The sequence below is a fragment of the Limanda limanda genome, chromosome 9, assembly GCF_963576545.1.
Source record: "Limanda limanda chromosome 9, fLimLim1.1, whole genome shotgun sequence".
Taxonomy (NCBI): Eukaryota; Metazoa; Chordata; class Actinopteri; order Pleuronectiformes; family Pleuronectidae; genus Limanda; species Limanda limanda.
Window position 1 is genome coordinate 10,268,957 of NC_083644.1, and position 27,234 is coordinate 10,296,190.

Genomic DNA, 27,234 nt, shown 5'->3' on the forward strand with positions numbered 1-27,234 from the left:
TTCAAACCATAAATATTTGTGGTGGAGAGAAGAATATATTTATTCCTTATTTTAATGTAATGCAAACAATCTACAGCACTGGGCTCTACAAAATCCCCAAAAGTATGATTCAGCTCCTGGACTAAATGTAGTTTGATAGTTCGGTTTAGTTTTTATCAAGTTCCAGTCAAAATACACTCTACACACACATTCAATTCATCATTCACAGGAGTGGCTGTGGCTGACAAGGGAGAGCGAGTAGTTCTCCAACCAGAAGGTTGGCTGTGGTCAAATGGGTCTAAAACTGGACTGTAAAATGCTCTGAGTGGTTATCAGGACTACAAAAGTGCGACATAAATATCATGGTAAACCATTTCCCGTTTCTTATGTGGAACATCATGTTTCACAGGTGACGTTTTGGAGGAGCAGTTTTCTGGTGAGAAAATACAGTTGATTAAAAGAGAAACCCATGGTTTTGAATCCCCTATATTTTTAACAGCAGCACCTCCACATTAAAGGGTGTGTGCAGTGGTGTGGGTTTATTATTGTTGAGTGATAACCCAGTCCTAACTGGATCCTGCTTATCTTGTTAGTTCATCTGGTAGTTTGACCACATTTCCTGTCTTTGTCTATGAGAGGATATGAGAGACAAGAGAGGGCGCGAACCTTTGGTGACACAACTGCGTCACATCTTTTCAAGAAAACATTCACTGAAAATATATTGCAAACTTAACTTGACAGTTTTTACTGCAACTCTCTATGAAACGGCTGCTGCTTTTCAGCTCAGTCACAGAGGGGAAGGGCCAAGGTTTATTGTCTTTTTATGTATTTGAATGTTGGTAAATGATTGATACAACTGTTGTGTCTTTTCGGTAAATATTAACTTGAAGCCAGGAGTTAATAATCTCAACTTTATTAATGATCCTGACTCTGTCCAAAGGTAAGAAAACCCAACTTCCAGCATCTCTAAAGCTCGGCGTCTATAGCTTCACATCCACTGTGCAGACTGATAACTGTAAGATATTAAATCAGTGTCTTTCCCCACATTTCAAACTTTTGTTTTTGAAGAAATAAAAAAGGAAATGAAGTGTAGCTTGTTCAGAGACAATAAAACTAATAAAACTGTACATGTAGTCAGTGTTAGGAGTGTGAGTAAAGAGACAAAGAGATATTTCTTTGGTTGCAGGTTTAAGTTCTGATGGTTTCTAAACGCTGGTGTTACCATGGGAACAAATGTGTGTGTTGTTTTGTTACATGTCTCCAACAGGTTTGGATTTTCTTTTTAATTTTAAACTGATGAAGCATAAATACACTACTGCAGGACCAGATGCAGTCTTTCTGATGATTCAGCCCGATACCATGTGTCAGACAACATTTTCTGGAGTGTTTCCGTGTTTCCTTTTGGTCATTTTCACTAATTTCCTGTGCTGACGTGCAGTTTCTATGGCTTCAGCTTAAGCTCAACTTCAGAGATGTTTACAAAACTGGGTGTACTATTAATTATTTCTCAAAGGTGCAGATGACAACAAAACATTCCCATTTTACGTAAAAGGTCAAGGAGCTCGCTGGAGTCCTGGTATCGAAGCAGAGTGTGCTTGGATGTAGCAGTTGGTGTATCTGCTTAAATCCTTCTGCTTCTTATAAAAAACAGGGATCAGACTCAGCACTTTGGAGCAACATGAATCACCTGCTTGGATTTTAAAACCCTGGTGATGAAATTCTCTCTGTCTCTAAATTGCTCTGAATTAGACCACAGCCGCAAACAAACAGGATTAGTCCATTCGAGACCTGTAGCTGCATGCGTGTTGCAGAGGCATGACGATCAGTAGCTGGGGAGAGAGATGATGATTACTCCTGTTGCACCAGATCACAGTCCCAAAGTACAAATTTATGACTATAAAAATTTTCTTTGGACCTCAGTCAACCCAGAACACCTCCCTATAAACTAATTAATAAAGTCTGCTATGCTGCCTTAGCTGCATTATCTTGCCAGTTGAACTTGAAAGTTGTGGAATGAAAAGGAACAAGTCCTCCAACTTAACTTAACGTATAAAGTTGCCTGGCGATACCCACGGATACAAAGGCAGGTGTTCCAGGCATGTTTAGATAAGTACTTCCCTGAGATTATAGGACCTTCGTCTCCATTGTTACAATAATAGGATGGTTGTGGAGCAGTCATGGATAAAGACAACCTTTGACTACTTGTTTTGAATAAACAGAGGACTGTTGAGTGAAGGTTTTCCTCCTAACATAACAACTCTCTATACTAAATAACTTAACATCCTCATTTTTTCTCCTCATCATGACACCTGACAACATTTTAAACCCTAACATTTTGAATGATCGGTTTAAAACAATAACAGAGTCTTGATCGCACCTGACTGCGGATGCTTATTTCAGACAGTCAGTCAGACAGACAGTCAGTCAGTCACTCCTACAGACAGACAGTCAGTCAGTCCTTAAAAACATGTAATATCTTCAATGTAATTAAATGCAAAGTTGCAATTTAAGTAGAATCAATGACTCAATGACGCCCAGTGGACCACAAATTCAGTGCCAAAGCAGTCGTCTTTATTCTCGCAACCAACAGGCACCGCCCAGCCAGGCTCTCGCACCGCAGCTCAGAGACATGGCACAATTTAACATGAATCTATGTATCTACGGGCAAAATTGGGACTAGTAGCTTTTCTACGGTGAGTACACTTTACTTTCATAACGTGTTTTTTCCAGTAAGTACCCGACACGTCCTGACCACTGCGAGCTGAAGTAGAAGGAGCGGAAGTGAGTTTCCGCTGTAAAGTAACGGGAGATATTTCAGATGAGCCACAGCGTCGCGGAACTATTTGAAAGAAATCGGTTTTAAAACAATAACGGAGTCGCGATCGCACCTGACTGTGGAGGATTATTTCGCTAACACAGACGACGTGTAGAGGATCATAAAAACAGCGCGTCAGCAGATCTGTTTTATTTCTATTTAATTTATAAAAAATTGTTTTCATTGAATAATTGTCACGTGATTCGGTGAGTCCACCAGAGACAACATGCTGCATGACAGTGACACCATTATGACTTGATGAACAATATCCTTATAAATCATCAAGGTTGCAATGACAACAATTAATTTAATCTCTCTGTAAACCAGTTAAATAGTTTGACTTGGGTACGTGCCAGTTCTAAACGTCACTGTTTGCTTGGCCTGTGGTAATGCTCCGGAGTCTCCCTCAAACAGATCTACAATAAACAATGTTATTGATTGTTTGTTTGCAGATATTTTTATAAACAGTGTTGCGGACATCCTGGTTTATCTGCCCCAAGGTGGTAAGAACAAACACTTGGCTCTGATCAGCCTGTCGTGGGCCAAACTTAGAAGAGGGTGTCTTGTGCTGAATCACATCAGTTTATCACTCATCATCACACAATCCAGCTCAGTTTGTTTACAGACACCAGAGTAAACAGAGGTCCTCCCTAGTTGGGGTTATTTGGTCATTGCAAACTCGACAGGATACAAAGGAATCAGGATTTTGAGAGTAAAGTCATTTTATCAAAGCACTTTTGCTGTCATTCATCGTTCACATACAGCACAGAGAGAGAGAGAGAGAGAGAGAGAGAGAGAGAGAGAGAGAGAGAGAGAGAGAGAGAGAGAGAGAGAGAGAGATATGTAACTCAGCTCTGGGTAGTAAGTCTGTGTTCCTCTGTCTGCTTTCTCAGAACAGGTCAGTTTCCCTCTGCTCTGTTCCTCTATGGTTTTGTTCCTGTTGGTTCTTCAGTTTTTACCGTGTTAAGAGTTTGTTTTTGCCTGCCTGCCAGCTTATCCACCAACTGACTGTAAGTCTTCTTATTTTGTTTCCTATTTTTTTTATTTTTCTAATGTCTGCATTTGAGTTATATAGGCAGAGATGATGAACTCTGGTCAGTTTTAAGTGAAGGAATAATTTGTAAGTTGTTGTGTTAATTCTTTTTGCTGAGGGTGAAATTGTAACTTCCTGTATTTATGTGTGTTTCTCTTTGTGACACTTGAGAACCATTTTGAGTAAAGACCTTACAGAGTGAAGACACTTTGGTAAAGTGGGGACATTTTGTCCAGTCCTTACCTGTTCAAAGGTCTGTTTGAAGAAGTTTCTTAAAGTAGGGGTAGGTGAGTTCGTCAATGAATGTGTAATGTTAAAGGTGTGTGTGTGTAATATACATAATCAATCACCACGTGTGATATTAAGGCTTCTGACAGCTCTTCTACAGTAGTATCATGACATAAATACACATGAGCTGCTCGCAGCTTACTGACTGACTGACTTGGCTGTGGTCGATTTTTTCAAACTGTCAGTTATGGGTTTCTCTGCATGACTTCTTCACACTGAGCGACAGTTATTTTGGGCGGTTCTTTTTCGTATTTTAGTTTGTTTTACTGACTTAATGTCTGACATCACTTGTGCAACTTAATTCACACATGACAGCAAGGAGACATTACAGCATTGGATTTGTTGCCATCCCCCACCCCATGTAAAAATACAGTATGTGGATTCTACAAACCACCTCATGTCGGCTCAGAAGCTCAGTCTGCTCTCTCCTGTTTGTCTCATTTGTCCAGAATAAGGACAATTTTGACCCTACATGGGAATTATCATCTGAATCTACAGCTGCTCGTGGCTTTACAGAGTTTTATAGAAGTTTCAGTTCATCCTTAAGCTGTTTGCCTCGACTTTACTGTTTGTGTATTTTTTATCACAGATTTTTTTGTCCATTCTTTAACTATGACATTTTGACATTAATTTCTAGTATGAACTTTTTTTTTATAAGAAATCTGTTTTTTCTCTGCAGAGAATTAAAGATGGGAAAAATCCGCACCAAAACGTTGGTGCTGGGGGTTTCTCTTGGTCTGTTCGTCCTCTATCTCAGTAAAGATTTTGCTGCCAAAAGAGTCATTTGCCACCCCAAAACTGTGAGAGAGGGGAGAAGTGAAATAGGAAGATCCACCACAAACATCTCCTACGTATACTCCTTCCCGAAATGCCAAAAAAACACTTCTGCTGGAAATGTCGAAGGCTTCAGCTCTCTTCCTGGTAATATACAAGACTTTCTCTACCATAAACACTGTCGACATTTCCCCATGCTGCTGGACGTTCCTGACAAATGCGGAGGAGCTGATGAATCTGCAGGGGTCTTTCTCCTCCTGGTCATTAAAAGTATCCCTGATAACTTTGAACGTAGAGAGGTACTGCGCAAAACCTGGGCTACAGAGAGGCTGCACAACGGTGTGCAGATCCGGAGGATCTTCATCTCAGCAGCGACGGGTTCTGGTTTTGAAAGAGAGAGAAAGAACAGACTTCTTGAACTGGAACAAAAAGAGTACAATGACATTCTTCAATGGGACTTTAAAGACACGTTCTACAACCTCACCTTAAAGCAGGTGCTCTTCTTAGAATGGATGGAAAGAAACTGTCCGAAAGCTCGCTTCTTGCTAAATGGTGATGATGACGTTTTTGCGAACACAGACAACATGGTTGAGTATCTCCAAGGCCTCAGGGACAATGATGGAAGCAAGCACCTCTTTACCGGACATTTGATTCAGAACGTGGGGCCCATCAGATCACCAGGGAGCAAGTATTATGTTCCAGTGCAAGTGCAGGAGTCAGAGTCTTATCCCCCTTATTGTGGTGGTGGAGGCTTCCTCCTGTCTGGCTATTCAGCTATGGTCATATACAAAATGTCCAAGTCCATCCCTTTTATTCCTATTGATGATGTTTACATGGGGATGTGTATGGCCAAAGCAGGATTAGGTCCAGCTCACCATATGGGTGTGAGGACAACAGGAATGTACATTCCCTCTCATAAACTAGATGAATTTGATCCCTGCTATTATAAAGAGATTTTACTGGTGCACAGATTCCTTCCAGCAGGCATCTATCTTATGTGGCAAAGAATTAATGACCCCAATCTAAAATGTGAATTGGCAAGGAAATCCTTTTAGTAGCATTAAGCTCACTGGTGGTGTCAATACCCTGTGACCAATTGATGGCAGGTCTATGACACATCCTCTAATGTCACTGGTAGAGACAGGTCTCCTCAGCCAAACAAATATACAGTACGGCACTATAATCACATCTATGAAGAGGGAAAGTGTGTTCTGACACAAAATTTGTTGACGATCAGAGATTGGACCATTTTATCAGTGGGCGGGCCATTAATGATGAATGCGGTGTGTGTGTTTGTGTGTTTTGATGTTAGTTTATATTTAGCTTGAGCTCATTTAAGTACATTTTTCTTTATTTGTTTACTATATCTTGTGTAATTATGTTTGAACAATAGGTCAGAAGACAAGATGTTTTGCAGGACTGACATCATTTTTGCACTGTCATTTACAAAACAAGATTCTGGTTACAGTAATAAGGTGGGGCAGTGCCTCTCCAGTCAGGACTCGTATGTACAGAATGATAAGGGTATGGTTTTACCTTACAAGGATTGAATAAAAGTATTTTTTGTTCTTTAAACAGTCTATTCTATAGAAATGTCAAAATCGACTTTATTTTTTAAACATCTTAAAAAAAGGATTTATTTTGTGCTATTTTAAACTTACAGATGACCTACTATGTCTCTCCTTATTTAATGTAATACATAGAAGATGTTTATATCAAAGTCGGCAATTGTTATTCTTGCAAGATGTTAAAACAACCCTTTCACAGATGTGAAATGCACCTTCTACACCTACATTTATACTCACCGTGCCATGACCAAATTATGTCTACATTTTTTTTAATTATTGTTATAAATACATGTTAAAATAACTTATTAAGAGAGTAAAATAACTCAGGGTTTAGGAATAAAGCTGACATGCGTGGTTACTATTATACAGGGGTGTTGATTGTTGTTTTTTTGTGTCATAGTCAAAAGTTTGCCAATATGTCATTGTATTAAAAGAGTTATGGTAGCGGTATTTCTGTGTACTGTGAATATTTATGTTTGTTGTTTTTTCAAAAGGAAACAGGGAATTTGTCAATCCTTGCAAAAAGTGTGTTTAATTAATTAAAGAGAAGAATGCACTTGAATCCATACATGCGTACTGTGATGTAAGATAAACCAAGTTAGAGGAGCTAATTTCCATCAGCTATCAACGAAACAGCACAAGCAGATGTCAGAATTTACCCAGTCACAGTCTTTTATACATACAGTCCGTTAGACTTTAGCTAGCTAGCATTTAATCACCAATAGTATTGATAATGTAACGTTAATGTACACGTGAAAACTTCAGCTTCACTTACATCACTCTAACATAATTTTGTACCACATCAATAAAGTGTATAAAACTATAGTTTATTGTAATCTACTGTAGCTAACTTCAGGGCAACAAGTTCATTTTGAAAGAGGAACATTTTAGAGGAGCATCAAAGCAGCAAGTTGTTGTTCAGGTGGACTGTCTGTTTAAATATTAAATGTATTAATACTGGTGTATAGTGTTGTTAGCCATCAATTTAATACTAAAATTATAAATGTTGCCCCACTGCTCATTTTTTGACAGTATTAAGGCTCTTAAAAATAAATCCAACGACTTTGAAAATAATGTTGTAATATTACAAGAAAAACTTTGTGATTTAAAGAGAAGAAAGTCATACCTGAGAAGAAATTCATGAACAAAAATACAGTTATAACGTCATATGAAAAAGTAATTTTGAAAATAATGTTGTAATATTACAAGAAAAACTTTGTGATTTAAAGAGAAGAAAGTCGTACCTGAGAAGAAATTCATGAACAAAAATACAGTTATAACGTCATATGAAAAAGTAATTTTGAAAATAATGTTGTAATATTACAAGAAAAACTGTGTGATTTAAAGAGAAGAAAGTCGTACCTGAGAAGAAATTCATGAACAAAAATACAGTTATAACGTCATATGAAAAAGTAATTTTGAAAATAATGTTGTAATATTACAAGAAAAACTTTGTGATTTAAAGAGAAGAAAGTCGTACCTGAGAAGAAATTCATTAACAAAAATACAGTTTTAGCGTCATATGAAAAAGTAATATTAAAGAACCAAGGGGAGAGAAAAAAAACATTTCTGGAAATAACCAGTTATTGAAAGCAGAGCTTGTGATAACACGACTTTATTCTCGAAATATTATGACAATTTTTTCATTATATGACATATTGTTCTCATTATGTCACAACTTAATTTCTCGTAACTTGATCACTTTTATTGTGAAATCACGACTTAATTCTCGTAATATTTCTGAATCGGGAGGGCGGGGCTGTCAGGCTTACAGGTGGTCCCGAGTCGTGTCGTCACGGTACAAGCCCCTCCCTCTGCTGACTTTCCAGGACCGGCTCATGACGTCACGGTGGTCAAGCCGCGCATCAGAGCGGCTGGACGGACAGAGACACAGAGAGACAGAGACAGAGAGACACAGAAACAGAGAGACAGACAGACACAGAGAGCTGAGGCCGCAGCGTGAGACAGGTAAGCAGAGGACTTCACTGTCTGACGTCTCTTGTGCTTCAGAGACTTTTATCATCTAAGCTAACGGTCAATCCCGGCGTGTGCATGTAATTGAACTCGGCTGCTGCCCAAGAGTCTCATTTATAGAACAGTGCGCTGGATGCAGACCGTACACCTGAACGCAAGGTTCACTTTATAAATCACAGTCCATCTGGAAACGTTCGTACGTGCATGTGCCTTCATGTCCGCCCTCCAGGAAACCCACTTCAGAGGAAGAGAAACTTCCTGACACTGACATGAGGAGTTTGCTGGTGAGGTGAAGAGCGATGGGACAGCAGTGATGTCAGAAATAGAGAGAATACACTGATACTATGCTGCTGCTGTGGATAACACACTGTGTGAGAGTGTGATAGAAAGAACGGAGACTGAAATAGAAAAAAGATCACAGATCGATAGAATCTCTATCAGCTGATCAGACATTTATGAACCCTCGTTTCTACCTCATCCTTCCATTCTGCGTGCACAAATCACGCAGAATCACGCATCAGTGTCACGACAGTATTTATTTATTTAGAGCACCGGACCGATTCCCTCACACCAGTGGATCCTCAACTCCTCTGGGATGTTGTTTGGAAAGTTTCATTTCTTCAAAGTGATCTTCTGTGCTCCTGATGGCACAGTCACGTTCACCGCAGCAATTTGATGATACACGCACAGAGTTAGAAGATATTAATAAAACCTATTAATGACTCGGCTCTGTAACTCCGCTGTTTAATGGAATATTAACGCAATTTGCTGAAAGTTGTTTTATTTTATTTGTTTAATTAAAAGGTTCGTGTGGAACAGATGTGACAACTTAATATGTGGGTTTTAATGTAAATTATGAAGTGGATCAATAATATTTTTCAGTTCACCACCTGCCCGTCTCCAAAACGTTCGTACGCATGAGTCAGAGTCTCCATTATAATAGGCAATAATCCAAAGGTTGTTTTTTACTGTGCTGGAGTTTCGTGTGTCCTGAACACTCCTTCTAACCTGCTCTCACTTTCAAGAATAAACACCAACACTCAACTCATTAGGTCCTGGGGTCTCATTTAAAACCGTTGCGTACGCACAAATCGGGGCCTATAGAAGTTTCACTTCATCCTTCAGCTGCTTGCCTCAACTTTACTGTTTGATTCACACTCACCATTCGCATTTTCAGAAACTGCAGGCAGCTAGTGTTGGCATCTAATGAGCCCATCCTGCTCAGAGCCAGACCGACAACCTCAGTGACCAGCTGGTTAACATTGAAGAGATATTTTATTCCTCCCATGAGTCGATAGAGACTAAAAAGACCAGGATGATGGTCAACTGTAAATTAACCATGTATATGGAAGACAGTTAATTAAAATATGTGTATTTTTTATTACAAACTTTTTGTCCATTCTTTAACTGTGTCAGACATTTTAACATTAATTTCAAGTATGAAAAAATGAGTTGATAAGAAATCTGTTTTTTTCTCTGCAGAGAATTAAAGATGGGAAAAATCTGCACCACAACGGTGTTGCTGGGGCTTTCTCTGTGTCTGATCGTCCTCTATCTCAGTAAAGACTTTGCTGCCAAAACAGCCATTTGGATCCCAAAAGCTGTGAGAGAGGGGAGAAGTGAAATAAAAAGATCCACCACGAACATCTCCTACGTATACTCCTTCCCGAAATGCCAACAAAACACTTCCGCTGCCAAAGTGGAAAACTTCAGCTCTCTTCCTCTTCATATTCAAGACTTTCTCTACCATAAGCACTGTCGACATTTCCCCATGCTGCTGGACGTTCCTGACAAATGCGGAGGAGCTGATGAATCTGCAGAGGTCTTTCTCCTCCTGGTCATTAAAAGCATCCCTGATAACTTTGAACGCAGAGAAGTACTGCGCAAAACCTGGGCTACAGAGAGGCTGCACAATGGTGTGCAGATCCGGAGGATCTTCATCTCAGGAGCGACGGGTTCTGGTTTTGAAAGAGAGAGAAAGAACAGACTTCTTGAACTGGAACAAAATGAGTACAATGACATTCTTCAATGGGACTTTAAAGACACGTTCTATAACCTCACCTTAAAGCAGGTGCTCTTCCTAGAATGGATGGAAAGAAACTGTCCGAAAGCTCGCTTCTTGCTAAATGGAGATGATGACGTTTTTGCCAACACAGACAACATGGTTGAGTATCTCCAAGGCCTCAGGGACAATGATGGAAGCAAGCACCTCTTTACCGGACATGTGCTTAAGAAATTGGGGCCCATCAGATCACCAGGGAGCAAGTACTATGTCCCGGTACAAGTGCAGGAGTCAAACTCTTATCCCCTTTATTGTGGTGGTGGAGGCTTCCTCCTGTCGGGCTATTCAGCTATGGTCATAAACAACATGTCCAAGTCCATCCCTTTTATTCCTATTGATGATGTTTACATGGGGATGTGTATGGCCAAAGCAGGATTAGGTCCAGTGTACCATATGGGTGTGAGGACATTAGGAATGTACATTCCCTCGCGTAAACTAGATGAATTTGATCCCTGCTATTATAAAGAGATTTTACTGGTGCACAGATTCCTTCCAAGCGGCATCTATCTTATGTGGCAAAGAATAAATGACCCCAATCTAAAATGTGTATCGGCAAAAAAAAATTTTTGGTAGCATTTATCTCACTGGTGGTGTTAATACCCTGTGATCAATTGATGGCAGGTCTAATGTCACTGGTAGAGGTTTAACCTAAACCAGACAACAACAAAAAACAAATCCATACCCTGACAATGACACATTGCTTATGCTTATTTTTGCAACATTAATTTATATTTGCATGACACATGAGAGAATTATTGTCCAAAATACAGTGTAACTCTGAAACATTTTTGCCTTTGCGAACTGAAGTTGATTCAGTTTTAACTTCTTTGGATCAGTTATTTAACCATTTGAATCTGGCACATACCTAATACATGGTACATGTTTGAAACATGTGCTGTCACCTATAGAGCAATTTGAAAATAGTTTTACATACATGGTTATTTAAGAGAGTTATTTAACATATCTTTCTAAAAAGCCGTAAAGTGGCAGAACCCAAAGAATGGGCCTACTAAGGGAAAAAGTTGGGGAAAACCATTCAAACACACATTTTTACACACCCCTGGATAGCCGTTATCTAAAGCTTAATAAGCAAAGTCAGTCAGGTGACTTAAAACATTTTATATAGAAGGTTATGCCCATTATGTTTGTAGGTTGTTCTACACTAACTGTTAAGAGCAGGGAAGATACAGGATCGGTCTCATCAGCCAAACAAATATAGACCTACAGTACGGCACTGCAATGCAAGTGTATGGCCTTCTTAATAATGTTGTTATTGTGTTATTTTTTGCATTAACAGGTTTTGATTGGCTCGCTTATGCACTTCAGCAGAGAGAGGGCAAGAGAGAGAGAAAGAGAGAGAGAGAGTTTTAATTGCTCAAAAAAACAGCCTGGCTTTTAACATCCGTATACAGCTGCATGTTACGTCTACGTTGAATGAGTTTTCAAGCTTGTTTAGCCTGCAAAGATAGATTGCCAACTTTGCTTGCCAAAAAAAAAGGTTCAAGAGTTCACATTTTATTTTATTTGTACTGTCGTATAGTGGTGCAACGATTAATCAACATAGTCGACAAAAATCGATGACAAAAATAGTCGCCGACGAATTTAATCGTCCATGATTCGTTGGTTACGTCATATGTTTTTGTGCCGTGCAGCTGAACTAAATGTCGATTTACCGCAGGCGCTGATGGAAGTAGCTGAGGAGTGAGCCATCTCGCTCCCTTCCTATCTCTGAAAATCGCGAATGTTCAAAAGTGACAAAACATAGACCAATGGCGGTGTCCGTTGCAACACCATCAAGTACCAGAAAGTCAAATGTATGCGAGAACTTCACACTTAACATATCCCGGAAAAAAAATACCTGCTTTCCATGGAAGCAGGACACGTGCAATTGAAGAGGAGGCACGTTTGACATCGTAACGTAGACGATGCAGACTCAACTCTGTAAGATAGCCTGTTATCTAGCTTGCTATATAAACGTATATACCTGTGCGCAGGATTCTAGAATCCATTACAAAAATATGGTTTAAACTTTTTTTAACAAGTTTAAAAAGTGTAATTTTATCCTATTGCCTGACAAATGTCTTTTTTAATCACAATTATGCAGTCCGAGGAAGACTGCAGTTTCGTTTGATGATGTTTCTATTTTTGATACTTTCCATGTCCTTTTGTTAATAGAAAAAATGGATACTTGATTTTTAATTTATTTTTATTATCAGCACTTGGCCTGTTCTTCGTTCACAGGAAAAAGGGACACTTGAATTAAAATTTTTCTTTTTCATATCAGCACTTTGCCTGTCCTTGGTTTTAAATGGACAAAAACTTGATTTTTCTTTGTCTTTATATCAATAGTACCCTTATATGCACTGAAGTTTATTAAAAGACATTATTGAATGAGGCTTTGATCTTTATTGTCTTTATTTTCAGTCATCACATGCCGCGAACAACCTCAAGCTAAATTTAAAGGCTGTTGGCTAAATAAGAGCAATTGAAAATTTGTGTGATTCATAATCCAACTAGTCGATTAATCGTTTCAATAATCGATAGATTAATCGTCTATCAGAATAGTCGTTAGTTGCAAACACGTTTACAGCAACAGCTCCGTGTAGAACCCTCCACTGTAAGTCAGCCCCCCCTCTTTGTCAGCGGTGGTTTGTAAAGTGCTCTCCACTCAGGCCTCTGAGCCTCTGTCCTGGCCAGACGAGCCCTCCATGGAGAGTCACTTCGGTCCTCTAGTCTGTTCTGGTTCAGAAGTTTAACTAATATATAATAATACATTGTTTTACCCATCATGGTGCTATGTGTGTTACAAGAGGCACTTTTTAACTTTAACTAAAAACCTTCACATTTAAAGACGGGAACAATTTTTACATCAGGAGGAGGATCACTGGTGTCAGGCTGAATTAGTCCATCACAGTGAGCAGTGATCAACAGAAGTTCAGGGTGTGTTAGCTGCTGTTTCCAGCCTCTCAGCAAGAGGCGGACCACTATGGCTGACCTGATCTCCAAACGTGAGGCCAGACCTGCAGCGTTGTCCAGGAGAGGGACTCACGACTCCACCACACGGCCCAGTGTGAGGACTCGGGCCTGGCACAGCTTCTGAGGTAGGCCTGGTTCTGCATCACACCGGAGCCGAGTCCCATAAACCACTGACTCTTTGAGGAGCCAGAGCAGAGAGTCACAGTTCTGAAGCCTCTCCTCCCCACACTTTGAGCAGTCCTTTGTAAAAACTTGGAAGGTTGTCCAACTTAGATCCATTTACATCCATGACAAACAACGACTCAGCCAGGCTCGGCCCATCACACAGCTCTAGTATGGCACGGGCTACAGGTCTCCAAGGTCCAGTCAGGAGTCTTTGGACGAACCGGAGCCTGAAAACGGCCACCGGCTCGCCAAGTGGACAAGTCCATGTCCCCCCTCCTCCTCAGGCAGAAAGAGGACACTCTGTGGGACCCAGTGCAGACGGTCACAGAAGAAATCCACCATCACAGCTTGTATTCTGGCCAGCAGCTGTGCTGGGGGGTCCACACATGCCAGTTGGTTCCGTAGCATGGAGGACACCAGGTTGTTAATGATGAGGGTGCTGCCTTTAAAAGTCATGGTCTGATGTTTGAAACAATCAAATCTGTCCAGCCGGGCCATAGATAGTGGGTTGTCTCTAGTATGGACCCAAGTGCACTGACGCTGAGTGTGATGAAGGAGCTTCAGGTGTCACATAGATAATTTCCTTCAATCAGTTTGACAAGATACCTCCCGGAGGCTCCATGAGGTTCTGCATGGTTTCTGTCCAGAGTTGGATAAGCTGTACAGTTAAAGTCACCATCCAGGAACATGGGCCCTTCACCACTATACAAGTTAACAACAGAGTTTAAAGTGTTTAACAGAGTTACTCTTTCTGTGCCTACAGTCGGAGCATAAACATTGATGAAGGTTATTTTTACATTTTCAAACACAGCTTGTATTTTTAACAAGCGACCTTCTACAATTCCCTCTGTAACAAAGGAAACAGGTGGAAAGTCTCTGGAAAATAAATCCATGGAAATGATTCATTTCCATTTCCTTGTCACTTAAGCTCCTCCATGAAACTGAGTGTGTCTACTCATTCCCCCACCCTAGCTGCGTTTAGGTTCAGCATGGATGAAATCCAAGGTGGGTCTCAGATAAAATAGCTTTCAGTTCCTGGACTACCATTGTTAGAGCTGTTTTTATTGGCACTAATATTCAGCTTCCTTGTAAGAAACCTGAGACTTGTTTCTCGTAAGAGGCGTCCGCTAATTAAAGCGATTATTCAGAAACAGACCCAGCCACAGCAGCTGCACTGGTTTCCCATCTGTTCAGAACAGTTCAGTTTTTCTCTGCTCTGTTCCTCTATGGTTTTTGTTCCTGTTGGTTCTCCAGTGTTTACCGTGTTAAGATTTTGTTTTTGCCTGCCTGCCAGCTTATCCACCAACTGACTGTAAGTCTGCTTATTTTTATTTCATTTTTTTTTTAAATTTTTCTAATGTCTGCATTTGAGTTATATAGGCAGAGATGATGAAGGAATAATTTGCAAGTTATTGTGTTCATTCTTTTTGCTGAGGGTGAATTTGTAACCTCCTGTATTTATGTGTGTTTCTCTTTGTGACACTTGAGAACCATTTTGAGGAAAGACCTTACAGAGTGAAGACACTTTGGTAAAGTGGGGGCATTTTGTCCAGTCCTTACCTTTTCAAAGGTCTGTTTGAAGAAGTTTCTTAAAGTAGGGGTCGGTTAGGTTCAGCAATGAATGTGAAATGTTAAAGTTGTGTGTGTGTAATATACATAATCAATCACAACATGTGATATTAAGGCTTCTGACAGCTCTTCTACAGTAGTATCATGACATAAATACACATGAGCTGCTTGCAGCTTACTGACTGACTGATTTGGCTGTGGTCGATTTTTTCAAACTGTCAGTTGTGGGTTTCTCTGCATGAGTTCTTCACACTGAGCGACAGTTATTTTGAGCGGTTCTTTTTTCACTAAGTTTGTATTTTAGTTTTAGTGACTTAATGTCTGACATCACCTGCAACTTAATTCACACATGACAGCAAGGAGACATTACAGCATTGGATTTGTTGCCATCCATCTACAAACCACCTCATGTCGGCTCAGAAGCTCAGTCTGCTCTCTCCTGTTTGCCTCGGGTTGCTCCTCAAAGCAGGAATATTCAAAATGTTGTCTCATTTGTCCAGAATAAGGACAATTTTGACCTTAGATGGGAATTATCATCTGAATCTGCAGCTGCTCGTGGCTTTACAGAGTTTTATAAGAGTTTCAGTTCCTCCTTAAGCTGTTTGCCTCAACTTTACTGTTTGATTCACACTCACCACTCGCAAAGCATTTTCAGAAACTGCAGGCAGCTAGTGTTGGCATCTAATGAGCCCCTCCCGCTCAGAGCCAGACGGGCAACCTCAGTGACCAGCTGGTTAACATTGAAGAGATATTTTATTGAGTCGATAGAGACTAAAAAACCGGGATGATGGTCAACTGTAAATTAACTATGTATATGGAACACAGTTAATTTAAATATGTGTATTTTTTATTGGACATTTTTATCCATTCTTTAACTTTGTCAGACATTTTTACATTAATTTCAAGTATGAGAAAATGTGTTGATAAGAAATCTTTTTTTTCTCTGCAGAGATATAAAGATGGGAAAAGTCCGCCTCAAATCATTGTTGCTGGGGGTTTCTTTTGGTCTGTTGTTCCTCTATCTCAATAAAGATTTTGCTGCCAAAACAGCCATTTGGATCCCCGAAGCTGTGAGAGAGGGGAGAAGTGAAATAAGAAGATCCACCACGAACATCTCCTACGTATACTCCTTCCCGAAATGCCAACAAAACACTTCCGCTGCCAAAGTGGAAAACTTCAACTCTCTTCCTCTTCATATTCAAGACTTTCTCTACCATAAACACTGTCGACATTTCCCCATGCTGCTGGACGTTCCTGACAAATGTGGAGGAGCTGATGAATCTGCAGAGGTCTTTCTCCTCCTGGTCATTAAAAGCATTCCTGATAACTTTGAACGCAGAGAGGTACTGCGCAAAACCTGGGCTACAGAGAGGTTGCAGAACGGTGTGCAGATCCGGAGGATCTTCATCTCAGGAGCGACAGGTTCTGGTTTTGAAAGAGAGAGAAAGAACAGACTTCTTGAACTGGAACAAAAAGAGTACAATGACATTCTTCAATGGGACTTTAAAGACACGTTCTACAATCTCACCTTAAAGCAGGTGCTCTTCCTAGAATGGATGGAAAGAAACTGTCCGAAAGCTCGCTTCTTGCTAAATGGTGATGATGACGTTTTTGCGAACACAGACAACATGGTTGAGTATCTCCAAGGCCTCAGGGACAATGATGGAAGCAAGCACCTCTTTACCGGAAATTTGGTCGAGAACGTGGGGCCCATCAGATCACCAGGGAGCAAGTACTATGTCCCAGTGCAAGTGCAGGAGTCAGAGTCTTATCCCCCTTATTGTGGTGGTGGAGGCTTCCTCCTGTCTGGCTATTCAGCTATGGTCATATACAACATGTCCAAGTCCATCCCTTTTATTCCTATAGATGATGTTTACATGGGGATGTGTATGGCTAAAGCAGGATTACGTCCAGTGTACCATATGGGTATAAGGACATCAGGAATGTACATTCCCTCGCATAAACTAGATGAATTTGATCCCTGCTATTATAAAGAGATTTTACTGGTGCACAGATTCCTTCCAGCAGGCATCTATCTTATGTGGCAAAGAATTAATGACCCCAATCTAAAATGTGAATTGCCAAAGAAATCATTTTGGTAGCATTAAGCTCACTGGTGGTGTTTATACCCTGTGATCAATTGACAGCAGGTCTATGACACAGCCTCTAATGTCACTGGTAGAGACAGGTTTAACCTAAACCAGACAACAAAAAACAAATCCATTGAATTATGATTGCGGTGTGTGTTTGTTTGTTTCGTTGGTTTGTGTGGCTGTGGGTTTATGTTTTGACTGGAGCTTGGTGTTGGTCCACATTTTATGACTACCAGCTTAATCATGTTGGTTGCAAATTTTTCAAAAAAAAATATTAACAACCAGAAGTTGGCATAAGGTATAATGTTGTGGCCAAAGTCTTGAAAATATTGTGCAATCATTTCTCAGGTTTTTTTTAAAACTAATGTGTTGATGTTAGTTTATATTTAGCTTGAGCTCATTTATGTACAGTTTCCTTCATTTTTTTTTTACAATATCTTGTGTTTTTATGTTTGAACAATAGGTCAGAAGACAAGATGTTTTGCACGATTGACATCATTTTACGTAATGTTTACAAAACAACATACCGGTTACAGTAATAAGGTGGGGCAGTGCCTCTCCAGTCAGGACTCGTATGTACGGAATGATAAGGGTATGGTTTTACCTTATAAGGATTGAAAACAAGTCTTTTTCGTTCTTTAAACAGTCTATTCTATAGAAATGTCGAAATCTTTTTTTTATTTTTCTAAACATCTTAAAAAAAGGATATATTTTGTGATATTTTATACTTACAGATTACCTACTATGTCTCTCCTTATTTAATGTAATACATAGAAGATATTTATATCAAAGTCGGCAATTGTTATTCTTGGGAGATGTTAAGGGAACCCTTCCGAAGATGTAAAATGCACCTTCTACACCTACATTTATACTCACCGTGCCTTGACCAAATTATGTCGAATTAAAAAAAAAATATTGTTGTAAATACATGCTAAAATAACTTCTTAAAAGAGTAAAATAACTCAGGGTTTAGGTATAAAGCTGGCAAGCGTGGTTACTATTATACAGGGGTGTTGATTTTTGTTTTTTGTGTCAGTCAAAAGTTTGCCAATACGTCATTGTATTAAAAGAGTTATGGTAGCTGTATTTCTATGTACTGTGAATATTTATGTTTGTTGTTTTTTCAAAAGGGAACAGGGAACTTGTGAATCCTTGATGACGGATCTTGCAGGTGAAGGCTGAAGTCAAAGGCGTGAATGGCAGTTTGCAGTACAGTGTCGATAGGCCTGTCATGGTTACTATTTTTTGTTGGATTCTTAGTGGTGAATGGGGATTAACGATAATATTGTCATTTTAAGACCTTTTTGTGCACCACAGTCTCGGAGTCCAGAGTTATCTAAGTTTCAGTCTCCCCCACAAGCAAAACACGAAACACTCCGGTTTACCACTGATCTTCTTAACCCAGGAACGCAAACAAAGATAAGCATCAGTGTCGCAGTTTAATACAGCAGTGTTTCTATACAATATGTACAGGCCAGTCGCGGTACTGTTGATGGTCATGCTGGTTAGTCAGTCGGGCGTGGCTCCAGGGAAACTCCACAGGGAGTAAACTATCCACTGCATGATTTCCTAACCCTGAGCCCGACTTTACAGAGGAGGCATTTGCTCCCGAGCGCCGACATTCACAGACAATGCACTTTTGTGTAGTTAAAACAGACGATCCTTTCCCACTCTCCTCTCCAACCTTTAGACTCATTGCTCTGCAGCCATTAGTCACTTTCGTATAGTGGTTCAGAATACGCAGGGCTGTGGTCTGGGGTTGTGATAAGTTTATTGACTGACTGTGGGTGTGACTGTGGAAAACATAAATGATTGTACTCTGTAATAGGTGAACCGCAACGTTATCCAACACTGGTCATTGCATTAAACAAACAGGCAATATAAAGGTCGTCAAATATTTGAATGGCAATGTCCAAATATCATACGACAAGTCGATAATGTAATTAATGTGACTGAACTCCAGATAATGACAATGTCCAAATATCATACGACAAGTCGATAATGTAATTAACGTGACTGAACTCCAGATAATCTCCTGACAATCTCCGGATTGGCTGTATTTGAAAACACAAATATCTGAGTAAAAGGCTCTTGACTTTTGTCCAAAGTTTATCTTGCCTGCCCACTTGTAGAAACTCATAAAGTCAGAATGAGCCAATGTGCAAACATAGCATAGTTCCCTCGTCCTTCCACCCTTCTACCAAGCCACTTTGTCAACTACTTTACAAAACGATAGATGACATACGCTCCTCATTTTCAAATCCAACTTCTGTAACTACATTTTCATCAACTTCATCTTCATCCCCTTCTCTTTCCTCTTTCACCCCCCTGTCTCCCAATCAAGTTCTGACCTTGGCAACCTCTGCCCGCCCAACCACCTGCCCCCTTGATCCCATCCCATCTCACATTCTCCAGTCTATTGCTCCTGACCTTCTTCCTTTTCTCACCCATCTTATCAACACTTCCCTGTCAACTGGCTGTTGCCCTAACTCTCTGTTGGAGGCAAGAGTGAAGAAACCCACTCTCAACCCGTCTGAAGTAAACAACTACAGACCTTTCTCTCTTCTTCCCTTTCTTTCCAAATCTCTCGAGCGAGCTATTTTTAAATCAACTCTCCTCCTATCTCCACCATAACAACCTTCTTGACCCTCACCAGTCTCGTTTCAAGGCAGGCCACTGTATTGGAAAAATTAAAAGTGTGGTTGAAACTATTTTGTATTTGGAAAGTAAGCTTTTGCAGCCTTGTCTAAAGACGTTTATGACAGGAGCTGTTTTATGGTCTGAACTGTTTATGACCTGGAAACTGCCAGAGCCTTCTGCCACTTGTTTACCTACCACAGGAAAGAGTGTATGTCTGCTTATCACCTTAGGAAACATATGTTAATCAGCTGTTCATGTTTAGATTCCTCTCCTTCCGGCGGCTATGGAACCAGTCTGGATTGGTTCAGAGGGACAGCCCTCAGTCCTCCTATATGAGACCCTTGTATTTAACTGTTCTCTATTTTCACTCTGAGATCCTTGTGACTCCCTGTGTTGGTCCTTTCTGCAGAAAGCCACTTATAAAAGTTGTTGATGGATCCATTCCCTTGGAAATATGCAAATTTTCTTGTCACGTTTGCTTTTATAAATCCCAGACTCATGTTTCAGACTCATACAAAGGTCCAGAGATCGTCTTTGAGAAAAAACAGCACCGCAGCGTATCTAAACCACAGAAATGATCTCATACAAAAAAAGTCAACTATTGAAGGAGTCAGCGTTCCAAAAACAGAGGGCTGTCAAAATATATTAAACCCGGACAGTGTTTAACAAACGATGAAAATAGTTTCTCTCTGGTCCACAGCTGCTCAATAATCCAAAGGTTGGTTGGTACCGTGCTGGAGTTTCCTGTGTCCTGAAGACTCCTGCTGACCTGATCTCACTTTCACAAATAAACACCAACACTCAATTATACTCCTGGGGTCTCATTTATAACATTGTGTACTCACAAATCGGGGCCTGAAACGTGTGTACGCCACTTCTCACGCAAACGTTGGGATTTATAAAAACAAACTTTACGGGAAAATTTTCTCTGACCCATGCTTATGAATATTTTGGAGACGGGAAAGTGGCGACGCAGACGTGAGGAGGTGAACTGAAGCCGATTAATAATCCAATTCATTATTTACATTAAAACCAACAGCTAAGTTGTGCTCGCGCGACACATCTGTTCCACACAAACCTTTTAATAAAAAAGTATATAAAACACTTACAGCAAATTGCGTTCAGATTCCATTTAACAGCGGAGTCCTTAATAGGTTTTAATAATATCTTCTAACACTGTGCGTGTATCATCATATCGCTGCAGTGAACGTGACTGTGCCATCAGGGGCACAGAAGATCACTTACAAGAAATGAAGAATCTTTCCAAATAATATCCAGCGATGTCTGATCAGCTGATATAGATTCATTTCATCTGTCATCTTTTTTTTTACTTCAAGCTCGTTCTCTGCTGTGACTCTGTCAGGACTCACGGTGGAAACCCATTGGTCAGCAGCATACCGTAATTTAATATTCATTGCGTGCTTTGCATTGCCCATTTATGGTTGAAAGTGGGCGTGTGGAGGGCGGACTTTGACGAACGTTTCCAGGTGGACTGTGAGTTATAAAGCGAACATTGCGTTCAGCTGTGCGTGCACACGGTTTTATAAATTGGAATTTTCTTTTGCGTACGCCATTTCCGGCTTTTGTGCCTACGTAAACTTTTAGTATGAATCCTACACACTGTTTTATAAATGAGACCCCTGGTCTGTACATGAAGTTTACGTAGCGTATGTTTCGCTCCAAAGTTTATGAGGTTGCATTTAAACATGAGAAATGAGTGGTCAACATTTTGTCTCGTCCGGAGGATCTAAATTTATGATCTGCCACCAGTGATTAATAACTAAATACACGATCATAAATTTCTCCAACATTGCCCCTCTGTATATCGACAGTGGTGAAAAGCTAGTTATTAGCACTTCTGTCATTTCAATGAGGAGAGACTTGGTTTTTACTTTACAATATTTATTTTGTAAACACACAAGATATGAATGTTTACGGTCTGTGGCATTTAGACCCCTGTGAGATGTCAGGGTTAGAAGGGGGCGGAGCAGGACATCGAACAGGAACACCCCCAAAAGAATAAGACGAAGAGGGTAGATCAGGGGAGTGAGATAATGATGAGTCTTACCTCGTGTTGTAGTATTCTGGGAAGTAATACATGCTTTGGTAAACAGACAATCATAACATTTATCTAATAGAAATATAGAGATGACTGGTAGAGTGCACCTGCAACCCGAGTGATAATTATATGAGATGAAGGTCTGGAGACCGACGTCAAAGATCATGTGCACAGGTATATTATGGGATCTAAAATGGCGAACGTAACTAAAGGTTATCAGACAAAAGGGTTAGGTCCAAGGCTAGATTATAAAATGCTAACAGAATTATATCTCAGTAGAGTAACTGAAACCGGAATTTAGGTTGCTTGTTACGAAAAGAAAGGTCCGCTGGACCGGAAGTGAATGTCGTGGTGAGTGCAGGGTCTAAATGTGGAACTTAATAAACGGTCAGCAAGGACCAAACTTAAATAAAAGGTTGTTTGACCAAAATGAAATTAAGGTCCAAGACCAAATGAAATAAAATATCAACAGAAATGCAAATCGGCACGACCACCGTAACAGAAATTAAAACGGCTCGGCACACCGTCAACAGAAATTAAAACGGCTCGGCACAACGTCAACAGAAATTAAATTGCATGGCAAACTTAAATGAGGGTCCGCTGGACCGAGTTAAAGCCATGGTGAGTGCAAGATGTAGAACTTAATAAACGGTGAGCAAGGACCAAACTTAAATAAAAGGTTGTTTGACCAAAATGAAATTAAGGTCCAAGACCAAATGAAATAAATATTAACAGAAATAAAAATCGGCACAACCACCATAACAGAAATTAAAACGGCTCGGCACACCGTCAACAGAAATTAAAACGGCTCGGCACACCGTCAACGGAAATTAAAGGGCATGGCGAACTTCTATTAAGGTCACCTGACCGGTTCAGCCATGGTGAGTGCAAGATGTAGAACTTAATAAATGGTCAGCAAGGACCAAACTTAAATAAAAGGTCGTTTGACCAAAATGAAATTAAGGTCCAAGACCAAATGAAATAAAATATCAACAGAAATGAAAATCGGCACGACCACCGTAACAGAAATTAAAACGGCTCGGCACACCGTCAACAGAAATTAAAACGGCTCGGCACACTGTCAACGGAAATTAAAGGGCATGGCGAACTTCTATTAAGGTCACCTGACCGGTTCAAGCCATGGTGAGTGCAAAATGTAAACTTAAAAAACGGTCGCGAGGACCAACAAAAATAAAAAGGTCAAATGACAAACTGAAAATAAGGTCCTTTTCTTGCTTGCGCTGGACCGAAAGTAAAATACAGGGTGCACATACGCCGCTCGCACGTATGGGGTCCTTCCGACCGGATGTAGTGCAAATGTATGTGAAGAGCAAGTGCCCAGGTGTGTGTTTAATGAGAACTTAACTGTATAACTAGCATGACTCAAGAGTGAGCAGCTAATACGGAACCACCACCAGTTATATGCAGGATTTACTGACATCGGGTTTTTCAAACTTTTGATTCGAAGAGGAGTGTGTATATGAGAGGATAGATATAGGAAATGAAGGCAGAAAGATAATCTTCCCAATTGTTGTAGTGAACCGAGGGAAATACCTTGTTAGATGGAGAAGTAGCAGTTCCTATCATGAATGCATGCGCTGAATGGAGTGCAGGCAGCGTTTGCTTTAATTAAACTTGTTTATGCTGGTGAAGACCCATGTTTTGTTTTAGAGGGGAGGTTTCAGCAATGAGGAAAACGGGACAAATGGAGAAGGCCGGGGCTTGCAGCCATTGTCCGTAAAAATCCCCCAAAAACTCACGAATGGAGTGCATTTGTGAATAACTGCATATAATCAGAAGGATGCACTGCCTTAAATATGTGTGTATATATATAATATATATATATATTTATTTATTTATTTGATTTTTTTTTTTTTTATTTTATTATTATTTATTTTTTTTTTTTATTTTTTTTTATTATTATTATTATTATTTTTATTTATTTTTATTATTATTTTTTTTTTTAAATATTTATTTAATTATTTATATATTTATTTATATAAAGAAGTGACGTCGCTAGCGATCGTGAAAATGGGGCAGACGCAGGTTGGATCGGCACCTTTGCGTGAGATTCCGAGTCCCATAGATGGATTTTTTTTTTTTTTTTTTTTTTTTAAATGGCTTCATTAGGGATGATGTGCATCGCGAAGTGCTGAGGAAAGCAGCTGCTGCTTTGTGACGTATTAGCAGCAAGGGAGGATTTTGTGATGTCACAAATATGCTGTACGATTTTATTTATTTAAATTCGGGCTGCGGGACGTCGAGTGATGAAGCGTTTAGTTGGAGAGTGATGCACCTGACTCCGGGGAACTATCGGGGGGATTATCCACGGATGAACCGCAGGACCTCTCAGGAACACGCTTCTGGCAGTTTAAATTAAGTCACCTGTTGCACTGGCACCTTAGTCAGATCACGACGTGCCTATTATCTCGCCACTGGAGATAGTTTGTATTTTAATGCGTACGTAAACGCGTTCATATATTATTTATTTTATTTATTTATTTTTATGTGAAACGATGAGTTGAACTATTTACATATGAAGAATGTGATTTCATTTGTTTATAATAATATATATATTATCTATATATCTATTTGTTTTTTAAAATCATTGTAGCAGACCATTTAAGTGAAATACCAGGGACACAGCAAATGTGTAGTTGGTTTGTAGCTAGCAGGTATATGTGTCCTCCTCCACTCTGCTCTCATTTGAACTAATAAGCACTCATCACTAGTTATCAAGAACTTAATGTTATTGAATTCGCTCCAGAGTTTGAGTCGCATTACCGTCATGAAAAGACTCAACATTTTGTGCTCAGTATACCACCATACAAATGAGCTGAGCAGCATGGATTCATGCGTTTACCCATTAAACAGCAGTTATATCTGCTTAGGAAGCAGAGCACCTTGACCTGCGAGCTTACTCATTTATTTGCTTTGTCGCCACGTCAGTCTAATTAGCCAGTTCAGGTGTGTATTGCATGCTTACACGGCGCGTTTTTATGATTCTGAAAAATACTCCCGTGTCTCAGATTAGATCGCTGAATACGCCGATGCGTCGGGTTGTTGACTCTCCCGACGAACAGATTGTGTTGTGGTTTAATGTGCTGAAGCACGAGGAACAGCTGATCTACGACTCTGGACGCGGGACGCGCTGCTGAGTGCGCCGGTGCTGCGGCGTGCGAGGGTTTTAGAAGAGTGTCGATGTTCTGCGCACTGAGGACCGGGGACTGCAGAGTGGTCCGCATGATATTATCTAAAGCTAAAGTGGTTGCAGGAGTGTTTAAAAGGACGATGTATACTATCTGCGGCGGGGGACCCGCGGGGGACCGGCGGGGACCCGCTGGATCGTGCTCCGAGCTGCGATCCGGCTGAATCAATGGACGGTTTACTTGAACCGCTGGGTCACGGAGCCGAGAAGGAGACCGGACCTGGAGCCGCGTGATGTTGAAGCTGAGCGATGAGGAAGTCGGCCTCCCCGTGGACTCGTCAGGTTCGCTCGGCGGAAGCTCCTGCACCGACGATCCGTAGATTTAAACGAATCTTTGAATGCTGGGTCCGAACCTCTTGGTAAATAATCATTGTCGGGATCCGACGTTGAAATGTTATTGAGTTAGATGAGCAACGGCTTGCGTTATGCGCGTCGCTGAAGGACGCCTGACTGCGGAAGAAAACAGAAGGGATTTTTAAAGTTTGCCAGGTGCTGAATGATTGGCTGAAAAGCCCGCGCCAGACTTGATTGGGCATTTAGAAACGCCCACGATCAGCTGATCACTTTGCAGGTTAGGTGCTCCGTAGATCAGCTGACCGTGTGCAGCTTAAGTCTTCCTCACTGAACTTGCGCGAGCTTCATTAAGTGTGTCGCACACACAGTTCTGTGCCATTATTGTCTGCGCATGTTTTACTAATGTGTTGGTATGCATGTAATGCAGTGTAATGAGTTATTATGAAAGTCTTTTGCTAACAATGACTCACTAGGTAACATTCCTGTGTTAATGTACGCTATCAACTCTGGTTATACGGGTTCAATGTCATTCGTAGATAAGCGCTAAGATGAAATGGAATGCGGCAAAACAAGCTATGTTGCTATTAACCTAGCATTATGTCCATTTATTCTACATAAATCTGAAAAACATTGAAGTTGAGATACTTTTCTATAAACTCGTAAATGAGGTTGGGGTGTGAGAAAGAAGTCTCTGCCTGTCCGACTGACATCTCTCAGTGGATGTCCATACACCACCTGAAAATAAACCTTGACAAAACTGAACTACTTTTCCTTCCAGTGAAAGACTCTCCCACCCACGACCTGAATCTAACCTTTGACAACTCAGTGTCAAATTGCTGGGAACCTGGGTGTGACACTCGACAGTCAACTCTTAATTACTGTACATTACTGTAACAACACTTTCCTGTAGATTCATGCTGCACATCAGGAGAATACGTCCCCTTCTGAGTGAGAAGGGGGCGCGGCTTCTTGTCCAGGCCCTGGTCATCTCACCCCTAGACCATTGTAACTCCCTCCTGGCAGGTCTGCCTGCTAGTGCCATCCGACCTCTGCAGCTTCAATGGGACTTTAGAGACACGTTCTACAACCTCACCTTAAAGCAGGTGCTCTTCCTAGAATGGATGGAAAGAAACTGTCCGAAAGCTCACTTCTTGCTAAATGGTGATGACGTTTTTGCCAACACAGACAACATGGTTGAGTATCTCCAAGGCCTCAGGGACATATTGGAAGCAAGCACCTCTTTACCGGACATGTGCTCAAGAAATTGGGGCCCATCAGATCACCAGGGAGCAAGTACTATGTCCCAGTACAAGTGCTGGAGTCAGAGTCTTATCCCCTTTATTGTGGTGGTTCAGGCTTCCTCCTGTCGGGCTATTCAGCTATGGTCATATACAACATGTCCAAGTCCATCCCTTTTATTCCTATGTGTGTATGGCCAAAGCAGGAATGAGCATTCCCTTGGGAACACTTGGTCCCTGCTGTTATAAAGAGATTTCACTGGTGCAGAGATTCCTTCCAGCAGGCATCTATCTTATGTGGCAAAGAATACACGACCCAGATCTAAAATGGGTTTTGCCAAAGAATTAAGCTCACTGGTGGTGTCAATACCCTGTGATCAATTGACGGCAGCTCTTTGACAAAGCCTCTAATGTCACCGGAAGAGGTTTAACCTAAACCAGACAACAAACATAGTGACACAGTGAAATTATGTTTGCAACATAAATTTGTGAACTGTCA

The 27,234-nt window shown here is 40.6% G+C and overlaps 3 protein-coding genes across 4 annotated transcripts; all 3 read left to right on the forward strand.

Moving 5' to 3' along the window:
- The first annotated feature begins 2,605 nt into the window (after positions 1–2,605).
- Positions 2,606–6,981, forward strand: LOC133010440 (N-acetyllactosaminide beta-1,3-N-acetylglucosaminyltransferase 3-like). 2 transcript variants are annotated; one of them, XM_061078021.1, is made up of 3 exons: positions 2,606–2,672; positions 3,688–3,804; positions 4,795–6,981. In XM_061078021.1, exon 3 carries the CDS (start codon positions 4,805–4,807, stop codon positions 5,942–5,944), a length of 1,140 nt encoding a protein of 379 aa, XP_060934004.1. In that variant the 5' UTR covers positions 2,606–2,672; positions 3,688–3,804; positions 4,795–4,804; the 3' UTR covers positions 5,945–6,981. The 2 variants fall into 2 exon arrangements, with proteins under 2 accessions (XP_060934004.1, XP_060934003.1); XM_061078020.1 differs by lacking the exon at positions 3,688–3,804.
- A 2,942-nt stretch (positions 6,982–9,923) lies between these two features.
- LOC133010620 (N-acetyllactosaminide beta-1,3-N-acetylglucosaminyltransferase 3-like) lies at positions 9,924–11,066 on the forward strand. The gene has a single exon (XM_061078214.1). The coding sequence runs from the start codon at positions 9,924–9,926 to the stop codon at positions 11,064–11,066; it is 1,143 nt and encodes a 380-aa protein (XP_060934197.1).
- A 3,777-nt stretch (positions 11,067–14,843) lies between these two features.
- Positions 14,844–17,576, forward strand: LOC133010441 (N-acetyllactosaminide beta-1,3-N-acetylglucosaminyltransferase 3-like). The gene is made up of 2 exons (XM_061078023.1): positions 14,844–14,946; positions 16,153–17,576. Exon 2 carries the CDS (start codon positions 16,163–16,165, stop codon positions 17,303–17,305), a length of 1,143 nt encoding a protein of 380 aa, XP_060934006.1. The 5' UTR covers positions 14,844–14,946; positions 16,153–16,162; the 3' UTR covers positions 17,306–17,576.
- Positions 17,577–27,234: the final 9,658 nt, after the last annotated feature.

What these genes read in the sequence shown, in the direction of transcription:
- LOC133010441 (XM_061078023.1), top strand. Translation starts at nt 16,163, where the DNA reads ATGGGAAAAGTCCGCCTCAAATCATTGTTGCTGGGGGTTTCTTTTGGT.
- LOC133010440 (XM_061078020.1), top strand. Translation starts at nt 2,632, where the DNA reads ATGTATCTACGGGCAAAATTGGGACTAGTAGCTTTTCTACG. An exon ending in GGACTAGTAGCTTTTCTACG is followed by an intron (nt 2,673 to 4,794) that starts GTGAGTACACTT and finishes TTTTCTCTGCAG; the next exon opens with AGAATTAAAGATGGGAAAAA.
- LOC133010620 (XM_061078214.1), top strand. Translation starts at nt 9,924, where the DNA reads ATGGGAAAAATCTGCACCACAACGGTGTTGCTGGGGCTTTCTCTGTGT.